Here is a 22,452-nt window from a genome sequence, read left to right on the forward strand (position 1 = left end):
AACATGAAACAATTTGAATTTTAATTTATTTGCATTTTGAGCAGAAAGTATCAAAAATAAAAGCTTCAAAATTAATAAAGCAAAAAAAAAAAAGTCATCAGGTTCAACCTGGATCAGCAACACAACGGCTTTTATTTTGAAAAGCAACTTTGTTTTCTGAGGATGTTTCATTATTTCCGTTATTTTTCAGGTTTTGTTTAAATCAGTGGGTCCTGGAGGCCCGGCATCCTGCAGGTTCTAGTCTCTCCCTGGTACCAACAACCTTCTCAGCAGGTCAAAGTTCATCTAATGATCCATGATGGGATCCAGGTGAGTTAAACCATGGAGAGACTAAAACATGCAGGTTTTGGCCCTCAGGGACCCACTTTGGGCTCCCCTGGTTTAAATGTTTCACAAAGAGCTGCTGCTCAGTCACAAGCTTTTCAGAATAAAAGCCTCTCCTGTGTTTGCAGATGCAGCCATCACCACTCGGGCTTTGTTTGAGCCACCTGAAGGTCACCTCAGAGGAAGGAAGTTTGGAAACGACCCTAAAGGTCAAGCAGCAGGGAAAGAAGAAGTAGCTGGTGGCTGTTGCAGCAACGTGGAGGTTGCAGCAACGTGTTTGCGCCACGCGGCGGTCAGAAGTTCTCCTTGTTGAAGATGAACTTGACTTCGGCCTCGGAGTGGGACAGGCACTGCTTCTCCAGAGACTTTCCCAGCTGAGGCGGGCCGCACAGGAACACGCCCACCTTGGACCTGCCGACCAGAACCAGAACCAGAGTTAGAGGATAGAACCGGTGAGCCGCCGCCTTACCGGGTACCGGCCTCACTTGGGGTGCTTGGCGGCGATGTTGGTGAACTCGTTGTCCCAGTTGGGCTTTCCGTAGAGCGTCTTCTGCTTGAGCCCGGTGATCGGGTCGTTCTCCGCCTCGTGGTGGACCCGGAAATGAGCCGCCTGGTTCCAGAGCAAACAGAACCCTTTCACTGCAGTACACCAACACAAACAGGAGCTAAGGGGCGGTCGTAATGTTCCGCCCGGTCCGGTACCTCCGTCTCCTTCCAGCGCGTCAGGTAGATGTTGTAGCTCAGGAAGTCGGCCATGTCTTTGTCCGCCATCTGGCGCTCCAGGGACTGCAGGAGGTCGGCGAACCACTCAAAGGCCTGCGTCTCCGGACACAGCCAGTAGAAGTAGATCTGCAACAGAACCGCCTGTCAGACAAGGTTCTGGTCAGATTTTACTCCAGAACCCGCTGCGATGCTAAAGCTTCTCGTTAACCGCAGAACAAATGGAAGCATCTGGGATGGAAAATCTGGCAGAATTTCACTGTTTTACCAAAAATGAACAACTTAGGGGTTTTGGGGGCGGGGCTAAGTAGCCAAGAAAATATGAATAAAATCAGATTTAATTTCTTTTGGACCCAAGATGGTGCATTGTGGAAGCTGATGGTTCCCACCTTCTTGGTGAAGACGTCCTGGTTGTTCTGGATGTGTTTGTACCACACAGACTTGAGGATGGAGGCGAAGGGCGTCACGCCAATCCCCGCCCCCACCAGCATCACCACGTCGTAGCGGAACACGTCTTCGCTGGCGGTGCCGAACGGCCCGTCGATGGCCATCCTGAGGACCAACACAAACACAGGCAGGCCCACCTGCCGTCACTGCCACACAATAACACCGGAACTGGATGTTTCCAGGACAAAAAGCAGAAAAAGACGGAGATTTTCGCTCCTCTCGTTGAGTCTTTCATTCATATTTGAGTCTAAGCTGAGAAACGTCTCTTTCTAAAACATGCTTTAAATGTGTGAACTCGTCATTCATTAATAAATGTCAGCTTAGGACTAAAAGGAAAACCAGGTAAATATAATGCGCGTTAGAGGCCTTTTCTGATTGGTCAGTGTCTGGAAGTGTTTGAACATGAAGTTTGATGCTTTGTAAAATCATTTCTGGATAAATGTGGAAGCAGAAGTTCCAGTTCAAACTGATTCATTCTGATTTTCTACCCAGGAGTCTTGGAGTTGAGCTGCACTCAGCAGCTCTATTATCTGCACCGTTTAATGGTGTAACTGCAGCATTTCTAAAGTTTCTATGGCTGCCGGCTCATTTCTCAAACACACAATAAGCCTCCCGCAGCGTTCAGAGCTGCTTTCGGCGGCCCTGGAGGCTGGGCAGCCGTCCGTTTGGTGTAATGAGGCTCGTTTTCCCAGCGCCGTACTTTGGGAGCTTCCAGGCCTCCTGCTGCTCCGGCTTGTCCCCGCCGCAGGCCTCGTACAGCGCCTGCGTCCAGTCCCCGACGATCCGGATGTGGGCGCTGAAGTAGTCCTCCTCCGGGGCGGAGGTCAGGGTGAAGGGGTGCCACTCCAGCCTGGAGACAGACGGACACTGGATGAAGACGTACTGGCCCACCTCCATGCTGAAGCCTTTCTTCTTCATCTGCAGCTCCAGCGTCTTGGAGGGGTGCATCACCACCTGGGGGGCAGGAACAGGGTCAGGGTCAGGTAAAGGGTCCGGGTCAGTCTGGTTGAGTGGAGTCGGCGCAGTCACCTTGGTGATGACCACTTTCTGATGGGACCGGTAGATGCGAACCAGCCGCTCACAGACGTACAGGATCATGGGGCCCACAACCCACTGCCACGTCTGAGGAGAGCAAAACATTTGAGGAGAGAATCAGACACAGAGGATCCGACCGGACGGCGCCTCGGCTCGGCTCAGCTCGGCTCGGCTCGGCTCACCCCGGGCGGGTTCCCTGCAAACACGGGGACGGCGCAGCCCGACTCGTTTTTGCCCCAGTCACGGAAGTGGTCGGCGCAGGCTTTGGGGTCGTTGCTCTGCAGGCTGAGCGGAGTCTGTCCTCGCACGATTCGCCTGCAGCCACAGACAAACGGGTCGAGGAATCATCAGAACATTCCAGCTAAAGCCGGCAGAACTTTAGCTGACATCATTCTCCTTTAGTCTAAAACATGAAACATTTAGCCTGTTACCAAGAAGCTTCAGGTCCGAACCCTAACCTGGACCTCAGGTTCTGCTGTCCTACATGCTGATGCTCCTCTGGGTCAGTACCAGGTACTGGCAGAACCTGCTGACCAGCTGAGGGGCTAACTGGGCTGGCAGTCACATAAAGGTGAAGTCAGTCTGAATGTTTACTAGAGTTCAGAGGTCAGATTGCTTTACCATCGTCCGTCTGGATCCGACCAGAACAGGTTCCATAAAAGTCCAGTTTTACTTCAGATTGTCTTGTTTGTGTCGTCGCTTCAGTCTGACGGTCCAAAACCGTTTAAGTCTAGAAAAGTCCGGGCCGGTTTAGTCTACGGCCTTTGACCCGGATGTGTTTCTGGTCTTACCCATAGCCGTGGAACACCAGGCCGATGAAGAAGATGATGAAGAGGTGGTGCGTGAACCAGAACACCTCGAAGTACGACCTCCGGATGACCTCCATGGACGACGTGATGATGAGGATGAGAGCCAGCGTGATGGCGACGCCCGTCAGTCCGGCGATGGTGGTGAACATGACGATGGTGGGGCTCTGCACCAAGCACAGGTACTGGGGGTTACTGGGAGGTACTGGGGGTTACTGGGAGGTACTGGGGGTTACTGGGAGGTACTGGGGGTTACTGAGAGGTACTGGGGGTTACTGAGAGGTACTGGGGGTTACTGGGGATTACTGGGGGTTACTGGGAGGTACTGGGGGTTACTGGGAGGTACTGGGGGTTACTGAGAGGTACTGGGGGTTACTGGGAGGTACTGGGAGGTACTGGGGGTTACTGGGAGGTACTGGGGGTTACTGGGAGGTACTGGGGGTTACTGAGAGGTACTGGGGGTTACTGGGAGGTACTGGGATGTTATTGGGGATTACTGGGGGTTACTGGGAGGTACTGGGGGTTACTGGGAGGTACTGGGATGTTATTGGGGATTACTGGGGGTTACTGGGAGGTACTGGGGGTTACTGAGAGGTACTGGGGGTTACTGGTAGTTGTGGTGTTTGATCTCAAAGTGTGGTCAGCCTGCAAGTTCAGCTGCAGTTCCTCTGTAAACCCTCGGCTTGTTGACCAACTTCCCTCTTTTACCAAACAGCGTTTTGACAGAACGTTGTTCCTCAAACTGCTGAGATTAAGAAAAAACTGATGAGCCATGAAGGTTAGCTGACGGGGCGCACTGGAGATGTTATTAATATTAATATTAATGTTGTTGTTGCTGTTATAATAATAATAATCATCATCATCATCATCATCATTATTATTATTGTTGTTGTTGTTGTTGCTGCTTTAGGGTTCATGAAACCAACTCATATACTCAGATCAGAACCGCGGCTGCAGCTCCGGGTTTCCAACCACCAGAAACACAAAAGTACTGGTGTTATGATACCGGACCAGAACCACAGAACCAAACAGTTACTCTCTAGTAAGAGCAAAAAGTATTTGGTAAAATGTCGACTAAAGTATCAGTCCTTCAATATTTAAAATTACAAAAATATAAAGTTAAGTGGAAACTTAGTGTCAAAAATTCATATCATTAATAAAAATGAATAAAAACTTTGAAACTTTAACAAAACCTGCAGCTTTGTGATTCTGGTTGAACATGTTTGTTTTCATTCAGTGGATAAAAAATCCAGAAATTTGACTAGAGAGAAGAAACCCTTCAAAATAAAACGACTAAAGTCAAAGTAAAAAGTTCAGAGCAGTGAAATACTAAACTAACTAGTTAGTACCCAACTGAGTATAACTAGATCATCATCATCATCATCATCATCATCATCATCGGCTGCTTCTGAGCAAACTGATGGGAAAGTTAAAAAAAGAACTGAAGAGGAAACGTTTCTCTGATTGAGCAACCAGTGATTGCTTTCACAACGTTTAGCAACACTGGAAAGTTGCCAGGTTGCCCCATCCACAAACTGCAACCACAGAGCGTTGCTGGGGAAGCGTTGCTCACCGTCTCGTTGCTCCTGATGGGGTTGAGGAAGGACGCATTGTCCTCGTTGCCGATCTCAGACAGAACGAAGGGCAGGAGGTCAACGCTGCGGTTCAGCTGGGCGTCCATGAAGAACTCAAAGTTGAACAAGTGAGCAATGATGTGGACGGCTGCAACAGAGCAACGATCAGCAACAGAGCAACGTTCAGCTGACCAGCGGCTTCAGTAAAACGGCAGCAGCTCTGATCTGATTGGCTGTGAAGCAGGAAGTTACTCTAACCCCAGTCCTGAGTGGAGAACCTCAGGGCTGTTTACTCAGTCCTCAGTGTTTTGCTTGGCAGAATTTAGAAATTGATCTAGAAATATCTCCACGTACAATAACTAACTCTAGAATGAAATGTAAAACCAAACAGATGAATAAGATCAATAATCATGATCAGAAATCAATAAAGTGTTTCTCTGACCCGTGTGGAAGGCGATCATGTAGGCCACCAGCTTGTGAAACGTCAGGTTCCGGTCCAGCTGCCGCGCCGCGGTTCGGCTGCAGCACTGCGGGGACACAGAGGGTCTGATGAGAACCGGACCGGAACCGAGCCGGTAACCTGGGCCGGTTCCCACCTGGATGGAGCCTCGCAGCAGCGACAGCAGGTTCCTGCAGACCGGCAGCAGGATCAGCAGGCAGTTAAAGTTCAGGCAGGCGGCCGGAGCTCTGGCCCAGGACAGGGCGTGCTGCGGAGGCACAACGGGTTACTGGTTCCGACCCGCCTAAACATCGGGGGCACGGTGGAGGCGGCATCGTGCCGGGGATCTGAGCCCAGCTTATCAGAGACATCAGAACCGTTTTTACTAAAAGAGGAAGAAACCTGAAAGTCTGCAGGTGGAGCAGCTGCAGCGTGAGAGGAACTGAGACCGAAGCTCGGCGTGGTTCAGAGATTACAGAACCAACTGGACCAGCTGGATAAAACAGAACCAACTGAATAAACTCTGATTAAAACAAGCTGCTGCTCCACGTGCTTCAGAAATAACTAACAGAAGAACTCAGACGGTGGCTGAAGCTGTGACCCCTGACCCCTGACCCCTGACCCGGTCGGTCCGGACTCACCCCCAGCAGAACCCGGGTGTAGAACCAGCGGTCCACCAGGAAGGCCATGTAGAAATGGACAAACAGGAATCCGTTGATTCCCAACCAGACCAGCTGGAAGAAGCAAATAAATGATCAGGTTCTCTGAAAGATTCCCAGGGATCCAAACGGGCGGTACCGGTCCAGTCGAACTGTTAGATTCACACTAGAACTCCTGACCAGCGTCACTTTGGGTCTGATGATCAATAAATATCATTGATCTCATCATTCAAATGATTTAAAGCTGAAGTTTTACTCACGATAACAAAGCCGGAGAGCCCGTCGTTGGCCACCAAGTTCCCCATGGCGACTGAGGAAGAGGAGGGAGGAAGGCTCCTTTATACCGCCGCTCGCTCACACAGGAAGTGGCTCACGCTCAAACAGGAAGTGGCTGCTTCCTTTAGCGGACGGCTCCAGTTTTTAAATAAAACTTTTTATTCCACATAAGATCAGTGAAACCGGAACCTGATGGTTCCATCGAACCCAACAGAACCGCCTCCTCCAGCAGGGGGCGGCGTCATGGCCTGGGCTGCTCCCTCCAGTGGTCTAGTCAAAGCCTCTCCAGTGAGGCTGCATTAAGCATCAGGTGATTGATCAGATAATCTGAATTGATCTGACCTGAAGGATCTTGTGTCGTCGTCCATCTTGGTGACCTTGAGCAGCAGTGAAGGTTGGCTGCAGTCTGAGGGTTAAACCATCATTACTGATTTATTGATCTATTGGTTCATTGATCTGTTGAAGCTCTGTGAACAGAATCGTCCAGATGAACTGATTCTGTGGATCAGTGGGTGAAACCAGGTCGCTGTTCATCGTTTCGCACTTCATCTGGATTTAATAAAAGCCTCTGAAATCTTCCAGTGGATTACGCACCATCAGGTCGCTGCTGATTGTTTCTTTGTTTAGCCGCCGTGATGACATCATAAAACCTCAGAAACATGATGGCGCTGCGGCAACCAGGATTATTATCTACTGCTGCTTGTTCTGAACAAACAGTTTATTTAGCTGAAACCAGACAGTGGCGCACACTGAGCGCTAAGCTAGCGCTAGCTGCTAATGCTCTACGTTAGCAGCAAAGCTAATGAAGCCGTTTCCAGCTGAAACCAGATGTTTACATACACTACAGCTTCTCCTGGCATTTAATCGGACCTCTTTCATCTGCTTCTTGGTGATGTCATAGCTTCCTAAGCTTCTGATTGGTCAGTTAGCAACAATTCAAATCTGCTGCTTCCTAATGTGACAGTAGCTGAGCTAACAGCAGCTGCAGCAGCTAGCTGCAGCAGGCTGACGGCTGCATGTTTTATTCAGCCTCTCCGACGTTCAGCTGATGACAGAATGAGTTCAGTTTCTCTGCTGGGAGCTGCAGCTGCCTCTGATTATCAATCTGTCCGTTTGTCCTGAACACCTTCCCTCCATGATGCTGCCTTTCCTCACCGTCTGGTTCTGATCCAAACAGGAAAACAACCAGAACCTGAAAACCTGAAAACATCAACCCGAAGAGAAGACGCCATCTTGGATGGTTCTGATCCCAGCACCTTCATGTTGGAATGGCCTAGTTAAAGCCCAGCTTCAGCATGTTCCAGACTTTAATGGTGAAATGTTGTTTTTGGAAGGCAGAGGTCAAAGGTCAGCAGAGGTGTGACAGAGCAGCACATCAGGTGTAATCTACACAAAAGGCTTTCAGGAGTTTTTCCCTCCTAATCTGACAGAAGTGGGATTAAATCTGTTGCTTAGCGACGTTGACATCATCGCTGACCCATTTCACCACGCATCATCATCATCATCATCATCATGAGCCGCCATGCTGCGTGGAGGACGCCATGTTGGCGAGCTGCTTCCTTTAGGGAATCCCTGGAGACACCATGCTGCACAGTCGCCATGGAAACACCAGGACTCTAGAAGGAGGAAGTGACATCACACAACGCAGCAGCAACTTCCTCCTCAGATATTTAAGTTCTGGACGCACCAATCAGAAAAAAGATTCAGCAGAAGCAGAGGAGATCCTTTAGCACGGCTAGCCTCCTGCCACAAACCGGGCCGAGACCAGAACCTCAGCAGGACCAGAACTCTGGGAACTGGGGCCAGTTCTGTTCCGGTTCTGGTCCAGAACCAGTGAGTGTGTTGAGGATGGTCAGTATGTTGGAACATCCTGCTGAGTCCACTGAGCGGTACCGCTCGGCTCGGCTCGATCTTCAGTCTGCTTCTCAAACCCACCCGCTCCGTTCCTCGGCCCACTTCAGGTGAAGGTCCACAGGTCAAAGGTCAGGTTGGGGGTGGAGCCACTGGCGTCACGTGATGCAGTCCGTTGATTGGAGGACCGAAAACTGTCTCTGCCTGAGACAAGAACGAGACATGCTAACATGCTAACATGCTAGCTGTCCAACTGGCATGACGCCATGTTGGGTGTTTGGGTTTAGCCCCGCCTTCCCAGTGATCCCAGTGAGGCTAACTGGTTATGGAAACAGTCTCCTGAAGCGGGCAGCCATGTTGGGTTCTGGAGGAATCTGGACCGGCTCGGCGCCGCCAACCATTTAATTCACTTTGGAGGTTCTGATCTGTTCAATCTATCTCTAGATCTCCATCTTTATGTACCTGGACCGGTTTCAGGTCAGCCTGTGGCCGGAACCGTGCTGCCCCCTGCAGGCCGGTGGTGGAACTGCAGCTCAGTCAGGTGGCGTTACGTCACTGCGCACCTTTCAGGAACAAAACGTCCAGATCTGTTAACAACACAAATGATCCTTGAAGGTTTTCTGTTGTTATTCGTCACGTGCTAAATAATGAAGGGAACTTTTCATTGATGCCCCGCCCCCCACCGTATTTGGGCTGTGACGTCACGGGACGAAGCCGCTAGTTGTGGAGGATTAAATGTTCTTTCAGCCATGAGCAGCAGAACAAGTGAAGCGGTTCTGATCTGTTCCTGCTGAGGTTCTGCAGAAGAGCCGCTGGTTCTTATCAGGCCGCCAGCCGCCGCCTCCAGGCCGCTTATCGCGCCTCTCCCCGGGCCGCAGGGCGGACGGAGGGGCGGGGGCTCCAGCTGGAGCCGGCGGATGACGCGGGGTCAGGTGGCGGCAAAGCCTCTCAGCGCGGGTGGGGGCTCAGCTCAGAAAGCTCCGAAAGCTCCGAAAGCTCGTCTCTGTCCGCTGGCAGCAGCTGCAGCAGGAGCAGCTGCAGCACCGATCTCTCCCGGAGCAGAGCAGCCCGGCCAGCAGCCTCCCAACGCGGCTTCAGCAGCTCCAGGTAAGGCCGCCGCTCAGGTGCGGCTCCGCGGACACAAGTTGAGCAGTTTGTCTGGAAAGCAGATTTAATGTGATTAATGAGCTGCTTCTGCCTTCATGTTGTCTCACTCCGAAGTGGGAAGTTATGGAAGTGAAAGATTTTCTGTCTTGAATCCAGATTTGATCCTAAAACTAAAAACTGAATCTGAGTTTCTTCTAAATGTCACATGAAGATTTTTCCATCTTTCCTCCATCAGCAGCATCAGCAGCTGCTCCGCTTCATGAATTTGATGCCGGACTTTAATCACCTTCCCTCCTCTGAGCAGCAGCCGGGTTCCTGTCAGATCACAGCTGATCTTTATTCACACCTTGTTGTGGAAACTTGAATCATTTATGGCCTGCAGAGCCTCCATGTCAAGCCTGACGCTCACTGTTCAGTGCTTTATTGTTCAATAATTATGAACAATAAAGACTTTTATTGCTGACATTTTCATCCACTTTCTGCTCTGTTATCATTCCAGATCAATCTGTTAATCTGATCTGACCCAGCTGCATCCAAACTATGAATTCCTACTCCTACCAGTCCATAAATGCACCTTCAGCTCTGTTTTCAAGATGTCTGATTTATGCTTTCATGCATAAATAAAGATCATCTCATTTCTTGCATTTCCAATGGGAGATTTTCAGAGGAAACCAGCAACCAGGTCTGCTGTCCCTTTAAGAAGTCTCTGTCCTCTGATTGGCTGAACGTAGAAATCTGACATTATTTGTTTTGAAACTATGAAAATTTCCAGTTTAACCAGAATGACCATTGAATGGTTAAAACCATTTAGTTTCGAATCATCAGACCAGATGAGCTCTGAGTTCTAGAAACGGCTGAACCCGACTGGCTGTGGTCCAGATGGATCGTTTGTATTTTTCATGATCATTTATTGATGCTTGGAGCAGCAGGAAGCTTCCTGGGCTCTGCAGGAATGTTCTGGAGTGTAAAATGGTTTTATCCGCAGACGTTTGGTCCTCTAGGCGCCGTCAGGAGCCGTTTGCCGTCACATTCCTGCTTCCTGCCCTCGGCGTCTTGTCTGCCTGTTCAGTGAAACGTCCCAAAGCCAAGATAATCTAATTGTCCTCGTTTGGAGGAAAACAGGGCAGGCGGCTGGAGCTCGTCTGTCCCAGCTGCTCTGGAATGACGACGTTCCTTCAGAGCGTCTGGAAAACACCAGCAGCAGGTCCGGAAGCGGTTCTGGTACCACGACTCCTGGGTTCTGGTGGGTAACGGCGCACCGTCCGCTTTCTTCTGAACTCTGAGTCGGGCTAGAAAAGGATTTACAGAGCCATCGTTCCTCCTTACTGGGTTTGGTTCCCCTTCTTCTGGACAAGTGACGATGATAAGGAGCTTCCACCGCCGGAAAACACACACCGGTTCTGGAGGAGGAAGGTCCATTCTGGTTCCCATCAGAACCAGAAATGATGTAAAGGAAGAAACGGTCAGTGAGAGAGTTGTGGTGAGGTCTCGGTCTCGGTGAGGTCTTTTTATCGGTGAGGTCTTGGTATCGGTGAGGTCTCGGTCTCGGTGAGGTCTTTTTATCGGTGAGGTCTTGGTATCGGTGAGGTCTTTTTATCGGTGAGGTCTTGGTATCGGTGAGGTCTTTTTATCGGTGAGGTCTTGGTGTCGGTGAGGTCTTGGTGTCGGTGAGGTCTTTTTGTCGGTGAGGTCTTGGTATCAGTGAGGTCTTTTTATCGGTGAGGTCTTTTTATCGGTGAGGTCTTGGTATCGGTGAGGTCTTGGTGTCGGTGAGGTCTTGGTATCGGTGAGGTCTTGGTGTCGGTGAGGTCTTGGTGTCAGTGAGGTCTTTTTATCAGTGAGGTCTTGGTGTCGGTGAGGTCTTGGTATCGGTGAGGTCTTTTTATCGGTGAGGTCTTTTTATCGGTGAGGTCTTGGTATCGGTGAGGTCTTGGTATCGGTGAGGTCTTTTTATCGGTGAGGTCTTGGTGTCGGTGAGGTCTTGGTGTCGGTGAGGTCTTTTTATCAGTGAGGTCTTGGTGTCGGTGAGGTCTTGGTGTCGGTGAGGTCTTTTTATCGGTGAGGTCTTGGTATCGGTGAGGTCTTTTTATCGGTGAGGTCTTGGTGTCGGTGAGGTCTTTTTATCGGTGAGGTCTTGGTATCGGTGAGGTCTTTTTATCGGTGAGGTCTTGGTGTCGGTGAGGTCTTGGTGTCGGTGAGGTCTTTTTGTCGGTGAGGTCTTGGTATCAGTGAGGTCTTTTTATCGGTGAGGTCTTTTTATCGGTGAGGTCTTGGTATCGGTGAGGTCTTGGTGTCGGTGAGGTCTTGGTATCGGTGAGGTCTTGGTGTCGGTGAGGTCTTGGTGTCAGTGAGGTCTTTTTATCAGTGAGGTCTTGGTGTCGGTGAGGTCTCGGTGTCGGTGAGGTCTTTTTATCGGTGAGGTCTTTTTATCGGTGAGGTCTTGGTATCGGTGAGGTCTTGGTGTCGGTGAGGTCTCGGTGTCGGTGAGGTCTTTTTATCGGTGAGGTCTTTTTATCGGTGAGGTCTTGGTATCAGTGAGGTCTTGGTGTCGGTGAGGTCTTGGTGTCGGTGAGGTCTTGGTGTCGGTGAGGTCTTTTTATCGGTGAGGTCTTGGTATCGGTGAGGTCTCGGTGTCGGTGAGGTCTTGGTGTCGGTGAGGTCTTTTTATCGGTGAGGTCTTGGTATCGGTGAGGTCTTGGTATCGGTGAGGTCTTGGTGTCGGTGAGGTCTTGGTGTCAGTGAGGTCTTTTTATCAGTGAGGTCTTGGTGTCGGTGAGGTCTTGGTGTCGGTGAGGTCTTTTTATCGGTGAGGTCTTGGTATCGGTGAGGTCTTGGTGTCGGTGAGGTCTCGGTGTCGGTGAGGTCTTTTTATCGGTGAGGTCTTGGTATCGGTGAGGTCTTGGTGTCGGTGAGGTCTTGGTGTCGGTGAGGTCTTGGTATCGGTGAGGTCTTGGTGTCGGTGAGGTCTTGGTGTCGGTGAGGTCTTTTTATCGGTGAGGTCTTGGTATCGGTGAGGTCTTGGTATCGGTGAGGTCTTGGTGTCGGTGAGGTCTTGGTGTCAGTGAGGTCTTTTTATCAGTGAGGTCTTGGTGTCGGTGAGGTCTTGGTGTCGGTGAGGTCTTTTTATCGGTGAGGTCTTGGTATCGGTGAGGTCTTGGTGTCGGTGAGGTCTTGGTGTCGGTGAGGTCTTGGTGTCGGTGAGGTCTTTTTATCGGTGAGGTCTTGGTATCGGTGAGGTCTCGGTGTCGGTGAGGTCTTGGTGTCGGTGAGGTCTTTTTATCGGTGAGGTCTTTTTATCGGTGAGGTCTTGGTATCAGTGAGGTCTCGGTGTCGGTGAGGTCTCGGTGTCGGTGAGGTCTTGGTGTCGGTGAGGTCTTTTTATCGGTGAGGTCTTGGTATCGGTGAGGTCTCGGTGTCGGTGAGGTCTTGGTATTGGTGTCGGTGAGGTCTCTGGATCTTTTTATCCCTGCTGTTCCAGCTTTGCGGTGCGGTTCTGCCTGATTGGGTCGTCATGAGGAAATGCTGGTGAAGATGTGGAAGAGTAGTTCTGCGTTGGTCACAGAGGATCAGGAGCTTCAGTCTATAGGGAGGTCTTTCATCCGGTCTGAAGATGGAAATAAAGTCTTTACCTTTCCTTACTAAGGCTCACCTTGGTTTTCATGAACAACCAGAACTTTCCAAGAACTCCTTTAGGAAGTTGAATCTTTCTGAAGGTGAAGGTGAAGGAATGACGTAACCGATCAGGTGGTGGCAACACCTTCACCTGTCCTAACCCCCCCACAGGCTTCACTCTCCACCTCTTACTGACCTCTGACCTCACCAGGTGTGATGTTAGTCCAGCAGGTGTTGATGCTGCCAGAAGCTTGTGTGACCGGTGGACTTCTGCGTTGTGTGTTTATAGGACATAAAAACACCGAGTCTGAGTTTGAAGGCGGACCCCGTTTATTCAGCCTCTTCCCAGTGGAACGAGTAACAAAAGGGCCGCGCTAACATACCTGTCAATCAGGAGATACTAGCATTAGCACGTAGCATGTATCAAATCTTATAAATGCGTAATAGCAACTCGAATGAAAATATTAAAACACCTAACATTAATACAGAAGAAAAAAAAAATAAACATTTGAACAATATAAATGAAAGGATTACAATAGATTATAACACTTGCCTCTTCCCAGTGGAACGAGTAACAAAAGGGAAGAGGAAATGAACAACTTAACATTTATAATGGTGCTGGAGGACCCCAAACAAAAGAAGAAGAAAGTAGGGCGGAGCTGGAGGACCAAACCCCTCACAGCAGACACAGAGGAACACAAAGACAGACAAGTATAAGAGGACAAATAAATTAAAGAAAACATTTTGTGAAAATATACAACTAACAATATAGACCCAGGTACACTTGGAGAAAGTTTTCACACCTTGTCTTGTCCTGGAGCCGACCGGCAGCAACGTCTGGAGAAATGAGTTGGTTAGTTGGTTGGCTGGTTAGTTGGTTGGTTGGGTCTCTAGCTGTTCTGAACCTCTGAACCTCCTGCTCCGGTTGGTGAAAGTCTCTTTAAATCAAACTAGATCTGCTCCATGAGTCTCGTGGGGATTTTTCCGTTGCGCTGCAGCGATGCAGCGTTGAGCGATCCGTTATGTAACTGCAGAAAGATTACCAAAACGTCAATAAGGGGAAAGGGACATAAATATTTGAGCAGCTCTAAAAGCTTTGAGGAGAAAAGAAAGCAGGCGGCTGGTTTGGTTCTTGTTGGTCTCTGTGGGTCCAGTCGGTTTCTTCCAAGTAAAAATCCCTTTGAGACGCAGAAGAAGTTTCTGATGTTCCTCTCTCCTTCACGTCGTTTCGTCTCTAGAAGACCAAACAAGACGACAACTAATCAGGTTCTGTTTGTCCATCCAGAACCAGAACCAGCTTGTTCATCCGTTTGGACCCGGCCGGGTCCCGGATCAGGACCCAGCTGGTCTCCACCACGAATCCATCTGTGGGTCGCTGCTGGCCCGGTTCTGGTTCTTGATGAAGTAATCCCAACAGAACCGCATCGTGGTTCAGGTCCAGAGGCCGAACCCGATTCCAATCCTCGGGTTTGGTTGCCATGGAGACATATCCATAAATGTGAGGAAACAAGTCATTTTTACAGCGCAGTGGGAAAAAGTCAAATATTGATCAATATTAATAAACATCAATAAACATTAATAAGTATTAATAAATATTCTGAACATTAAAATTAACATTACTAAACATTATTAACATTAATAAACGTTATTTTCCAGCTAGCTGTTTGAGGAAAAGCTCCTAAAGTTGATTTTATTCTGAAGTGGTGTTTTGCAGCGGACTGCAGCACCAAGAGGCTGCAGCACCAAGAGGCTGCATCACCAAGAGGCTGCAGCACCAAGAGGCTGCATCACCAAGAGGCTGCATCACCAAGAGGCTGCATCACCAAGAGGCTGCAGCACCAAGAGGCTGCAGCACATTCTGAATCATTTCTGCTTCCTGTGGATGAACCGATGGCCGCAGCCAGGACTAGACGGTCTAATCAAAACCTGAGCATTTCAGCAGGTTCTGCTCCGGTTTCTAAACAGAACCTCCAGCCGGATCCAGGATTCAACCATCTGTGTGGAAATCTCCCTCAGCATGACGCTGCCACCACCGTGCTGCGCTGCTGGGTCGGTGGTTTGCCCCCTGGTGGCCCGTCAGGCCTTTGGGGTCAGAGGTCGGACCGGTTCTGGTTCTGTTGGGAAGCAGCAGATGAGGGTCGAGACGTGATGGGGAAATGCCGCTGAGCCGACCTTTGACCTCTAACGGAGTTTCAGGAAGTAGTCTGATCCGCTTTGCCTTTCCAACCTTCCTCCTGTGGATCCAGTTCAGCTGCGTGTGATGAGGAGGCGGTAACCACGGCAACAGTTGGCAGCGGCCCGAGACTCGGAGGGAATTCCGAAAGCCGACCCACGTTCTGGTTTCTCCTGCCATGGAAATGTTCCAGGGCGGTCCAGTCAAAGTCCAGCCTGTGTGAACAGAAACATTGGCTGATTGAATTCGGCTCGTGTTTCCTGGTCAGCTGGTCGGTCAGGCGGAACAGATGAACGGCGTTTAGAGCAGAGCTAATCAAATCAGCGGCAGGATTTCAATCCATATCTGGGATCTGATGAGACACACGGAGGGAAATTCCTCTGAATTCCCTGGAGGTTTGGAGCGCCGCGGCCTTTAATTAGGCCCATGCAGAGTCCTTCAGCCAGATGATGAGATGATTAGATTAGCGTCTGCCAGGCCGGCGGCGCGCTCTCAGGCTAACGTCAGAACGCGGGACGCCGTTCATCACGTTGGCCTCAGTCACTCCCTCTGACTTGATCTGATCCGCTTTTATTTATTCAGGAGAAGCGTCGCCTCGGGATCGGAAAGACCAGGAGGATTATGGGAAAAAACAGCACAACGCCGTCAAGTCAGAGGCTTTAAGAAGCCGCTTCACCTCCAGGAGACCAGCACAGACCCGTCTGACACCGAGACAGGAAGTGAGACTGTCACAAAGCAGCAGTCTTCAGTCAGAGGGATTCTTAGATTCACTGCAAGACGGACTGCTACTGGAGACGCTTCGTAGCCGCAGCGTCATCAAGAACGACGACGATCTGACTTCCTGCGTTTAATGTCATCTGATTTCAGGGAACTAGATGGTTGATGTAAATATGAGCTACAGACTAGCTGAACGTTTCTGCATTGTTGTTAGCAGTGAAGCTAACTGTTTCTCTGCTGCTGCAGCCTCACGTTGCTGCTGCAGCCTCACGTTGCTGCTGAAGGAAACGCAGCTTCAAACAGCCGGCCGCCTTCTCTTCCCGGTCCGGACCGTTTTCTGCATGCGCTCCTCCAGTTTCCTACCAGGAAGCAGCAGATATCCAGGCGCGGCGGCTAACGCTGTTAGCTGTGACTGGGGCTGATGGGAGTTTTTCAGCTTGAAGCAGCTTTTTGTTTCCTGCTCAGCCGACATTCCTGAAGTTTCCCTGGAGGTTCGGATCAGAAACGGACAGAAATAGAGCTGCTGCGTGTTCACAGTCACATGGGGCTTTTAGGGGCTGTTTGCCCCTGGGGCAGTTCTTTCTGCTCCATGTGAGAAGATCCCTGGAGGTGGGGCAGAATGAACGTTTCATAAAGCAGACATGTGACAGCTCTGCGCATGTTCTCCCTCCTGATGCTAACGCTAACGCTGAAACACCACAGAGACTCACAGGAAACGGCTTCACATTGAATTGGGCTTCACATGACCCAAACGGAGCAGACTGGATAAATGGGAAGCAGATCTGGGAGAACCAGTGGAGAAAAAAATCTGAATAAAATTTGACCAAAGGTGGGCGTGCCGTGGTGGCGTAGTGGTTAGCGCGACCGGTATTTGGAGGCCTTGAGTCCTCGGCGCGGCCGTCGCGGGTTCGACTCCCGGACCCGACGACATTTGCCGCATGTCTTCCCTCCTCTCCTTCCCTGTTTCCTGTCAGCCCACTATCATATAAGGGACAATAGAGCCACAAAAGACCCTGGAGGGGTAAAAAATAAAAAAAATTTGACCAAAGGTGTCTGTTTCCATGGAAACCGGCGCCCCGCCTGGGCCTCTGGGCAAGGCACTACAGCCTTCAGGCCTGAGCTGGATTCCACCGGGAGAAAGATCCAGAACATGATGGAAACATAATCTGGAGGGTCAAAGGTCAGCGGAGGAATCCTGGAGCACCGTGCGAAACGCTCCAAATTCATCCTGGAGACCCAAACCAGCAGCTGGGATCAGAACCAGAACATCCACAACCTAAAGCAAGCTGAAACCAGCCCACATCACCAGACCTCCACCACCGTGCTGCAGGAGATGACCTTTGACCCTTCCCAGGGTCACTCTGAGGTCATCGCTGATTTCTGTCTAATGCTGACAAACGTCTGTCAGCGGCAGAGCCACGCTCTGGATCCGCTGCAGCGGGTCGGGTCGGGTCGGCGGTTCTTCCTGGTGAACCAGCAGTTTCTGGATCTGGTTCCTGTTGGGCAGAATCTGATCCGGTTTGAAGTTGTGTTTCTGGATTAGAGCCTTTAATCTGCCTCTCAGATCCAGCAGGGATTATTCCTGGATTTGTTGCCGCTGCTCTCCAGGACGGGCCTGTGTTGCTGCTCCCGTGTTGCTGCTCCCGTGTTGCTGCGTTGCCATGCGAAGCTCCGCTGACCTCGTTAACGCTCTGTTGACACAACGCCGGGTTTTCATCTGCTGTCAGACGGAGCAGCTGGATCAGAGCAGCAGGCAGGCAGACGCCTCACAGCCAGCTGCTGCTGCTGCTGCTGCTGCAACATGTTGCTGCAGCAGGGGAAGGCCGGGGGAACGGAGGAAGTGGATAAGCCTCTGAGCTGCAGCTGATCTGGTTTGTTGAACTGGTTAATCAGATCAGCAGCGGTTGGATTGGGTTCCTGCTGGTTCCCTGCAGGAGGAGAAGGAAGCGCCTGGCGTGACCTTTGACCCAGAGTCACCACCAGGTCAGGGCGACCTGCGGGGAAGCAGAGCAGCTCTGGTTGGTGGTGAATCCTCTGCTGCTCTTCAGGCTCCTTCAGACGTTAGCGGCTAGCTTTAGCTGATTTGCAGCAGGAAGTTTCTCCACCTGAAGATCGGCAGTTTCCTGCTTCCTGTTTCCTGTTTCCTGCTTCCTGCAGAAGAAACCATTCGACTGGATTTCACTTCACCTGACCTGGACTGACCTGGGAACCATCAGCAGCAGGAGGAACGAGACGAAACGACAAGAAGAGACTAAAAACCACAAAAGACCCAAAACCAAAGAAATCAACTTGACACGTATCCATGGCAACAGAGTTACAGCCAGAACTTCCTGTCTCAGCAACGTGTTGAGTTGCTGCTTTCAGTAGATCCTTAGAAAACAACCTGGAGGAGCAACATGACAGAGACAGGAATCCATCCGTCAGTCAGTCAGTCAGTCAGTCAGTCAGTCAGTCAGTCAGTCAGTCAGTCAGTTAGTTTCTGGCCTTACAGTCTAACTACAGTGAGTTGTTGATTTGCCTCTGGGTTTCTGTAGGAGGGGAGAACTGGGAGAACTGGGAGCCTCTCCTCTGGTTCAGCTCTTTTTTCTCCAGCATTTTGTGATTTTCTGGTTCAGAACCAGCAGGTCCAGACCATCTACAGAAAGCGTCATGAAGATGGTTTGCGATCCTGTGTGTGTGTGTGTGTGTGTGTGTGTGTGTTCTGGTGCAGGAGAGCGTGACGTGTGTAAATCTGCTTGTTTGATGGTCTCCTGGTGTGTGTGTGTGTGTGTGTTCCTCCCTGACCTGTCAGGCTGCATATGCTCAGCCATCGCTCCAGTGGATAAGAGGATTACAGCTTTCCTCGTTCCCAGCTGCTCCATCTGAAGGAACCGGCTGCAGCTCAGGTTCTGGTTCAGGTCTGGTGGCTGGGTCTAATTCCTGGAACCCTCATAGATTAGTGAACATTGAGGTCAGTGACCAGCTGAGTGGATTACCCTGCAGTGGTAGGAAACAGTAGAAAGGAGCTGAAAGCATCTTTGTTGAGCAGTAATTCCTGAATGCTCCAGGTTTCTGTAAACTCTTTTAGAAAATAGGATTTGTGGAGCAGATTAAAAGTTTGTTTTGGAAATATTAGATGTCCTGATGTGAACTCTGAACTCCACCCAAACCAACATGGCGGCATGAGCAGCTAGCATGCAGCGTTTCCAGAAAGCTAGCTGGTTTTTTAATCATCTAATTATGAATTCAGATCTGTGGCTCTTTGGTTGATCAACGCAGCAAAAACACAAATTATTAATAAACTTCAGATGCTGAAGCAACGTTTTCATTATAGCTTCTTCAGATGGAAATATAGTTTTTTATTTCTTACTGATTCTGTTTCCATGTTTGAACAGAATAAAAACCAGCCGAATTAAACCTGGTTATACAATAACATGGTGCAGAAATATTCATATTAATGTTAATATTAGTAATATGAATATTTCTGCTGCAGTCAATCTGCTCTGGTTTTCACGTCTCACACCGACAGGCATTCCTGTGGAAACGTCCAGAAATAATCTCTGCTGTTTGTTTTGCTTGGGGAGCGCTAGCGCCCCCTGTGGGACGTTCAGGCCGGAGGAGGTGATGGTGAGTTTGAGGCTCAGAGGAAATCCGGCCGCCGCTCTGATGCGTCTCTGGAGGATTTCTTCTTCTGGTCCTTCTGGATCGTCAGACTTTCCCACAGCCGCCTGGAAGCGTCCTGAGCTCAGTGTGTCTGTTTCAGGTTAGCGGACGGACAGAAGGACAGACAGACGGACGGACGGCGGCATGATGCTGTGGCTGCTGTTCTTTCTGCTTCCTCTGGGGGGCAGCAGCAGTGAGGAAGGCGCTCACAAGGCCAAACTCGACAACGGTGAGTTTCCTGCTACCCATTGGTCTATGAGCTACACCGCTATGCTATGCTATGCTATGCTATGCTATGCTAGGTTTTAGACCAAGACATTAGCGCTGTAGCTTCTGCGTCTGTAGCAACATGGTGGATGGAGAAGATGGTCAATATTAAATATTTAACCTTCAGCCTGATTCAAATTTTTGATCATCAGCAGCGAAACAATCAGCTCAGGTTATTTTTAGAAATAGAGGTGAACTCTGACCCTGTTAACAGAAACAACAAACAAAAATCAGTTCAACTTGGAATAAAAACCGTAAACATTTTATAGTTTGACGCTTGAGAAACCCTTTAATTTTTCTGTGTAGCACAAGCTAGCTAGCAGTTAGCATCAAAGTTAAAATTAGACATTTTTACACGGTTCTATTGGTCCGGTTCTGTCGGTCCAGTTCTGTGCTGTTGAAGCTGCAGGCCAGTAAAAACTTTAAGGAATTATAACTGAACTTTTTTACAATCAGAGTTTTAAAAAGTGAATCGTTTTATAACAGATTTTATTTATTTTGCTCGTCGTGTTTTCAGGTTTCAGGTTTTTCCTCAGGGAGCCGGTCGCTATGGTAACAGCAGCAGGGAAACTCGTTTATTCATCGGCTTCATGTTTCATTCATTTAATATCCAGAGAGCCGCACCGGGCCCAGTTCTGCAGAACCCACTGCTGGAGATTCTGCTGGCCGGCTCTGTAGATCCGGTTCTGTAGATCCGGTCCAGCCTGGACTCGGTGTCGTCGGTCCAAATGATAAACGTTCAGCAGATCTGAGATCTGATTGGCCGATTCATGGCTGTTTTTTTGCGCACTGCGTCTTTAAATCTCTTTCTGCTCCTTTGGTTTCTGACCCGGTTCTACTCAGAACCAGTTACCGTCAAATTCCGGATCTGAACTGTAGCCATTTGATTATCTAGTGAAACTACATCTACGCTCCACATCACAAGGAAAGCCGCCGTTTCTCTGATCATTTCCTGTTTCCTGACCTCTGAGAGGTCAAATCACATCGACTTATTTCTGGAGACCTTCTGTCTCCACGGATACCATGTTGGACCTTCTGTCTCCACGGGTACCATGTTGGGAGGATGAGTGTTTGAGCTGTGGTGAGGTCAGAGTTCCCAGAATGCTTTGCTCTGCCTGTTGCTGGTGAAGCCGCTGCAGGCAGGTTGCTGATCTTCTTAAGCTAAACACCAGGCCTTTGTTTGTTCCCTAACGGATTAGCCGCCGCGCCACATGACTGCAGTGCTGTTCACAAAGGGACCTTCAGACTATTTCCTAATGGTCTCCATGGAAACGATGCATTCACTGCCCCTCAGAAACAAAAGCTCTAGGCATTATTAACTTTCACCAAACTTCAGGAAGAATTGTTTTGTGTCAAATGGAATGTTTCTTTTTCTACATTTGCACAAATATTTTTGAAAAGTCGTTTAGCATGAGCTAACAGTCACTTAAAGCAAAAAAGCAACCATTGATATTGCTCTTATATTAACATCAATAAGCAATACTTTGATTCTGATATATCTAAGCTAGCCAGCAGGCTAATGTTAGCATTGTTGTAAATGTTTTCCAACACGTTAGCATTTCCTGTAATTGTTGAAATTGACTTTGGCTTCAATCATAGCAGATTGCTAATGTTAGCGGAGATGCTAGTGTTATACAGCAGGCCAGTTATAGATCACAGCTAAAGTAAGCTAATATATAAGCTAATATACAAGCTTTGACCAACATGAGGCAGTGTTAGCTACTGTTATCGTACATGCTGATGCTAGCATTTCTGCTAATATTAACATGACGTTATGTTAGCGTTTTAGTTAGCGATGGCATGTAAGCTGTTGCTAGCACCGAATATAACTTTAGCAGTTCCATCATGCCTCCAGATTTATTAGCAACACGTTGGCTAATGTGTTAGCATATGGTCAAACATTAGCTAACCTTACTGCACTATGCAATGTTTACTTTTGACAGCCTGTGTGCTAACGTTAGTGTTTAACCTAACGCTATGTGCTTGCTAATAGCTGACGTGTTAGCACAGTAGATAGTTTCAGCTACTTCTGCTAGCAGTAGTAGCTTGTTAACTATCATGTTACCTAATGTGACCATAATGCGTAACAAAATGTTTACTGTTAAGAGCAACATGCTAATGCTAGCGTTTTGGTAACTTGATTATTTTCCAAACTGAATTTCTGATTTGTTGGTTGTAAAGGAAGTTGTGGAAGAACAAAATAAAAGCTGAATCTTTGCTTTAGCTTTAGCCTGTGGCGCTCCGCGGTTTGGATGTTTCCTCATCATTTCTCATTATTTGACTTGGATACAAAACCTAAAGGGCTACATTTAAAATGTGTTTGAAGAAGGTTAGAGCAAATGGTTTTTAGTGTTAATTATATGTTTGTATCTTTCAATTATGGCTCAGGTTTAATTTGGAAATGAAAGTGCATTTAAAAAGCTTCCCTGTTTATTTGAAGCGGCTGAATCTGGTCGCAGCGACGGCGTCCGGCTCTGATTGAAATTCATTCCTGGCTCTGGCTGTGGTTGAGGTGGGAACTGATTAAATTAGAAATGGATTTAGTGGAAGCGCAGCGGGGAGCCGTGACGGCTGCTAATTGATTTCTGCTCCTGCGCCGCCGGGCGTTGGCGAGCGTTTGGCTGCGACCGCTGCTGACTGAACGAGCCGCTGTTATCAGCAGCGCGGCAGGATGAACGGATCCGTGGCTGGAAATGTGAAGTTTAAAACAAACTCAGATAAAATAACGGAAGCATCTGCTAATCTCAACTGATCGCAGAAACAAAGTTTGCAGATCTGGCTTGGTGTTTTATTTTGGACAGTT

General features: G+C 49.2%; 2 protein-coding genes across 6 annotated transcripts in view; one reads left to right on the plus strand and one right to left on the minus strand.

The window, feature by feature from the left end:
* On the minus strand, positions 1-6,379 carry cybb (cytochrome b-245, beta polypeptide (chronic granulomatous disease)). 2 transcript variants are annotated; one of them, XM_032556823.1, is made up of 13 exons: positions 6,265-6,379; positions 5,987-6,079; positions 5,503-5,613; positions 5,349-5,433; positions 4,906-5,054; positions 3,318-3,499; positions 2,709-2,841; positions 2,521-2,613; positions 2,192-2,445; positions 1,434-1,596; positions 1,027-1,173; positions 810-934; positions 1-735 (listed from the first exon to the last, which is right to left on the minus strand). In XM_032556823.1, exons 1-13 carry the CDS (start codon positions 6,307-6,309, stop codon positions 618-620), a joined length of 1,698 nt encoding a protein of 565 aa, XP_032412714.1. In that variant the 5' UTR covers positions 6,310-6,379; the 3' UTR covers positions 1-617. The 2 variants fall into 2 exon arrangements, with proteins under 2 accessions (XP_032412714.1, XP_032412713.1); XM_032556822.1 differs by having other exon boundaries at positions 1,027-1,188.
* Positions 3,404-22,452, plus strand: part of crfa4 (cytokine receptor family, class I receptor 4) — a 27,800-nt gene continuing 8,751 nt past the window's right edge. Inside the window, exons 1-2 of one of the 4 annotated variants that reach the window (XM_032556825.1) lie at positions 3,404-3,514; positions 19,483-19,611. In XM_032556825.1, coding sequence (XP_032412716.1) covers positions 19,527-19,611 — 85 coding nt within the window. In that variant the 5' untranslated portion in view covers positions 3,404-3,514; positions 19,483-19,526. Of the gene's footprint in view, positions 3,515-8,500; positions 9,239-16,769; positions 19,347-19,482; positions 19,612-22,452 lie in introns of those variants that run through there. The other 3 variants (XM_032556824.1, XM_032556828.1, XM_032556827.1) reach the window with 3 other exon arrangements.

Source organism: Xiphophorus hellerii, chromosome 24 (genome assembly GCF_003331165.1).
Source record: "Xiphophorus hellerii strain 12219 chromosome 24, Xiphophorus_hellerii-4.1, whole genome shotgun sequence".
In the NCBI taxonomy this organism is placed as follows: Eukaryota; Metazoa; Chordata; class Actinopteri; order Cyprinodontiformes; family Poeciliidae; genus Xiphophorus; species Xiphophorus hellerii.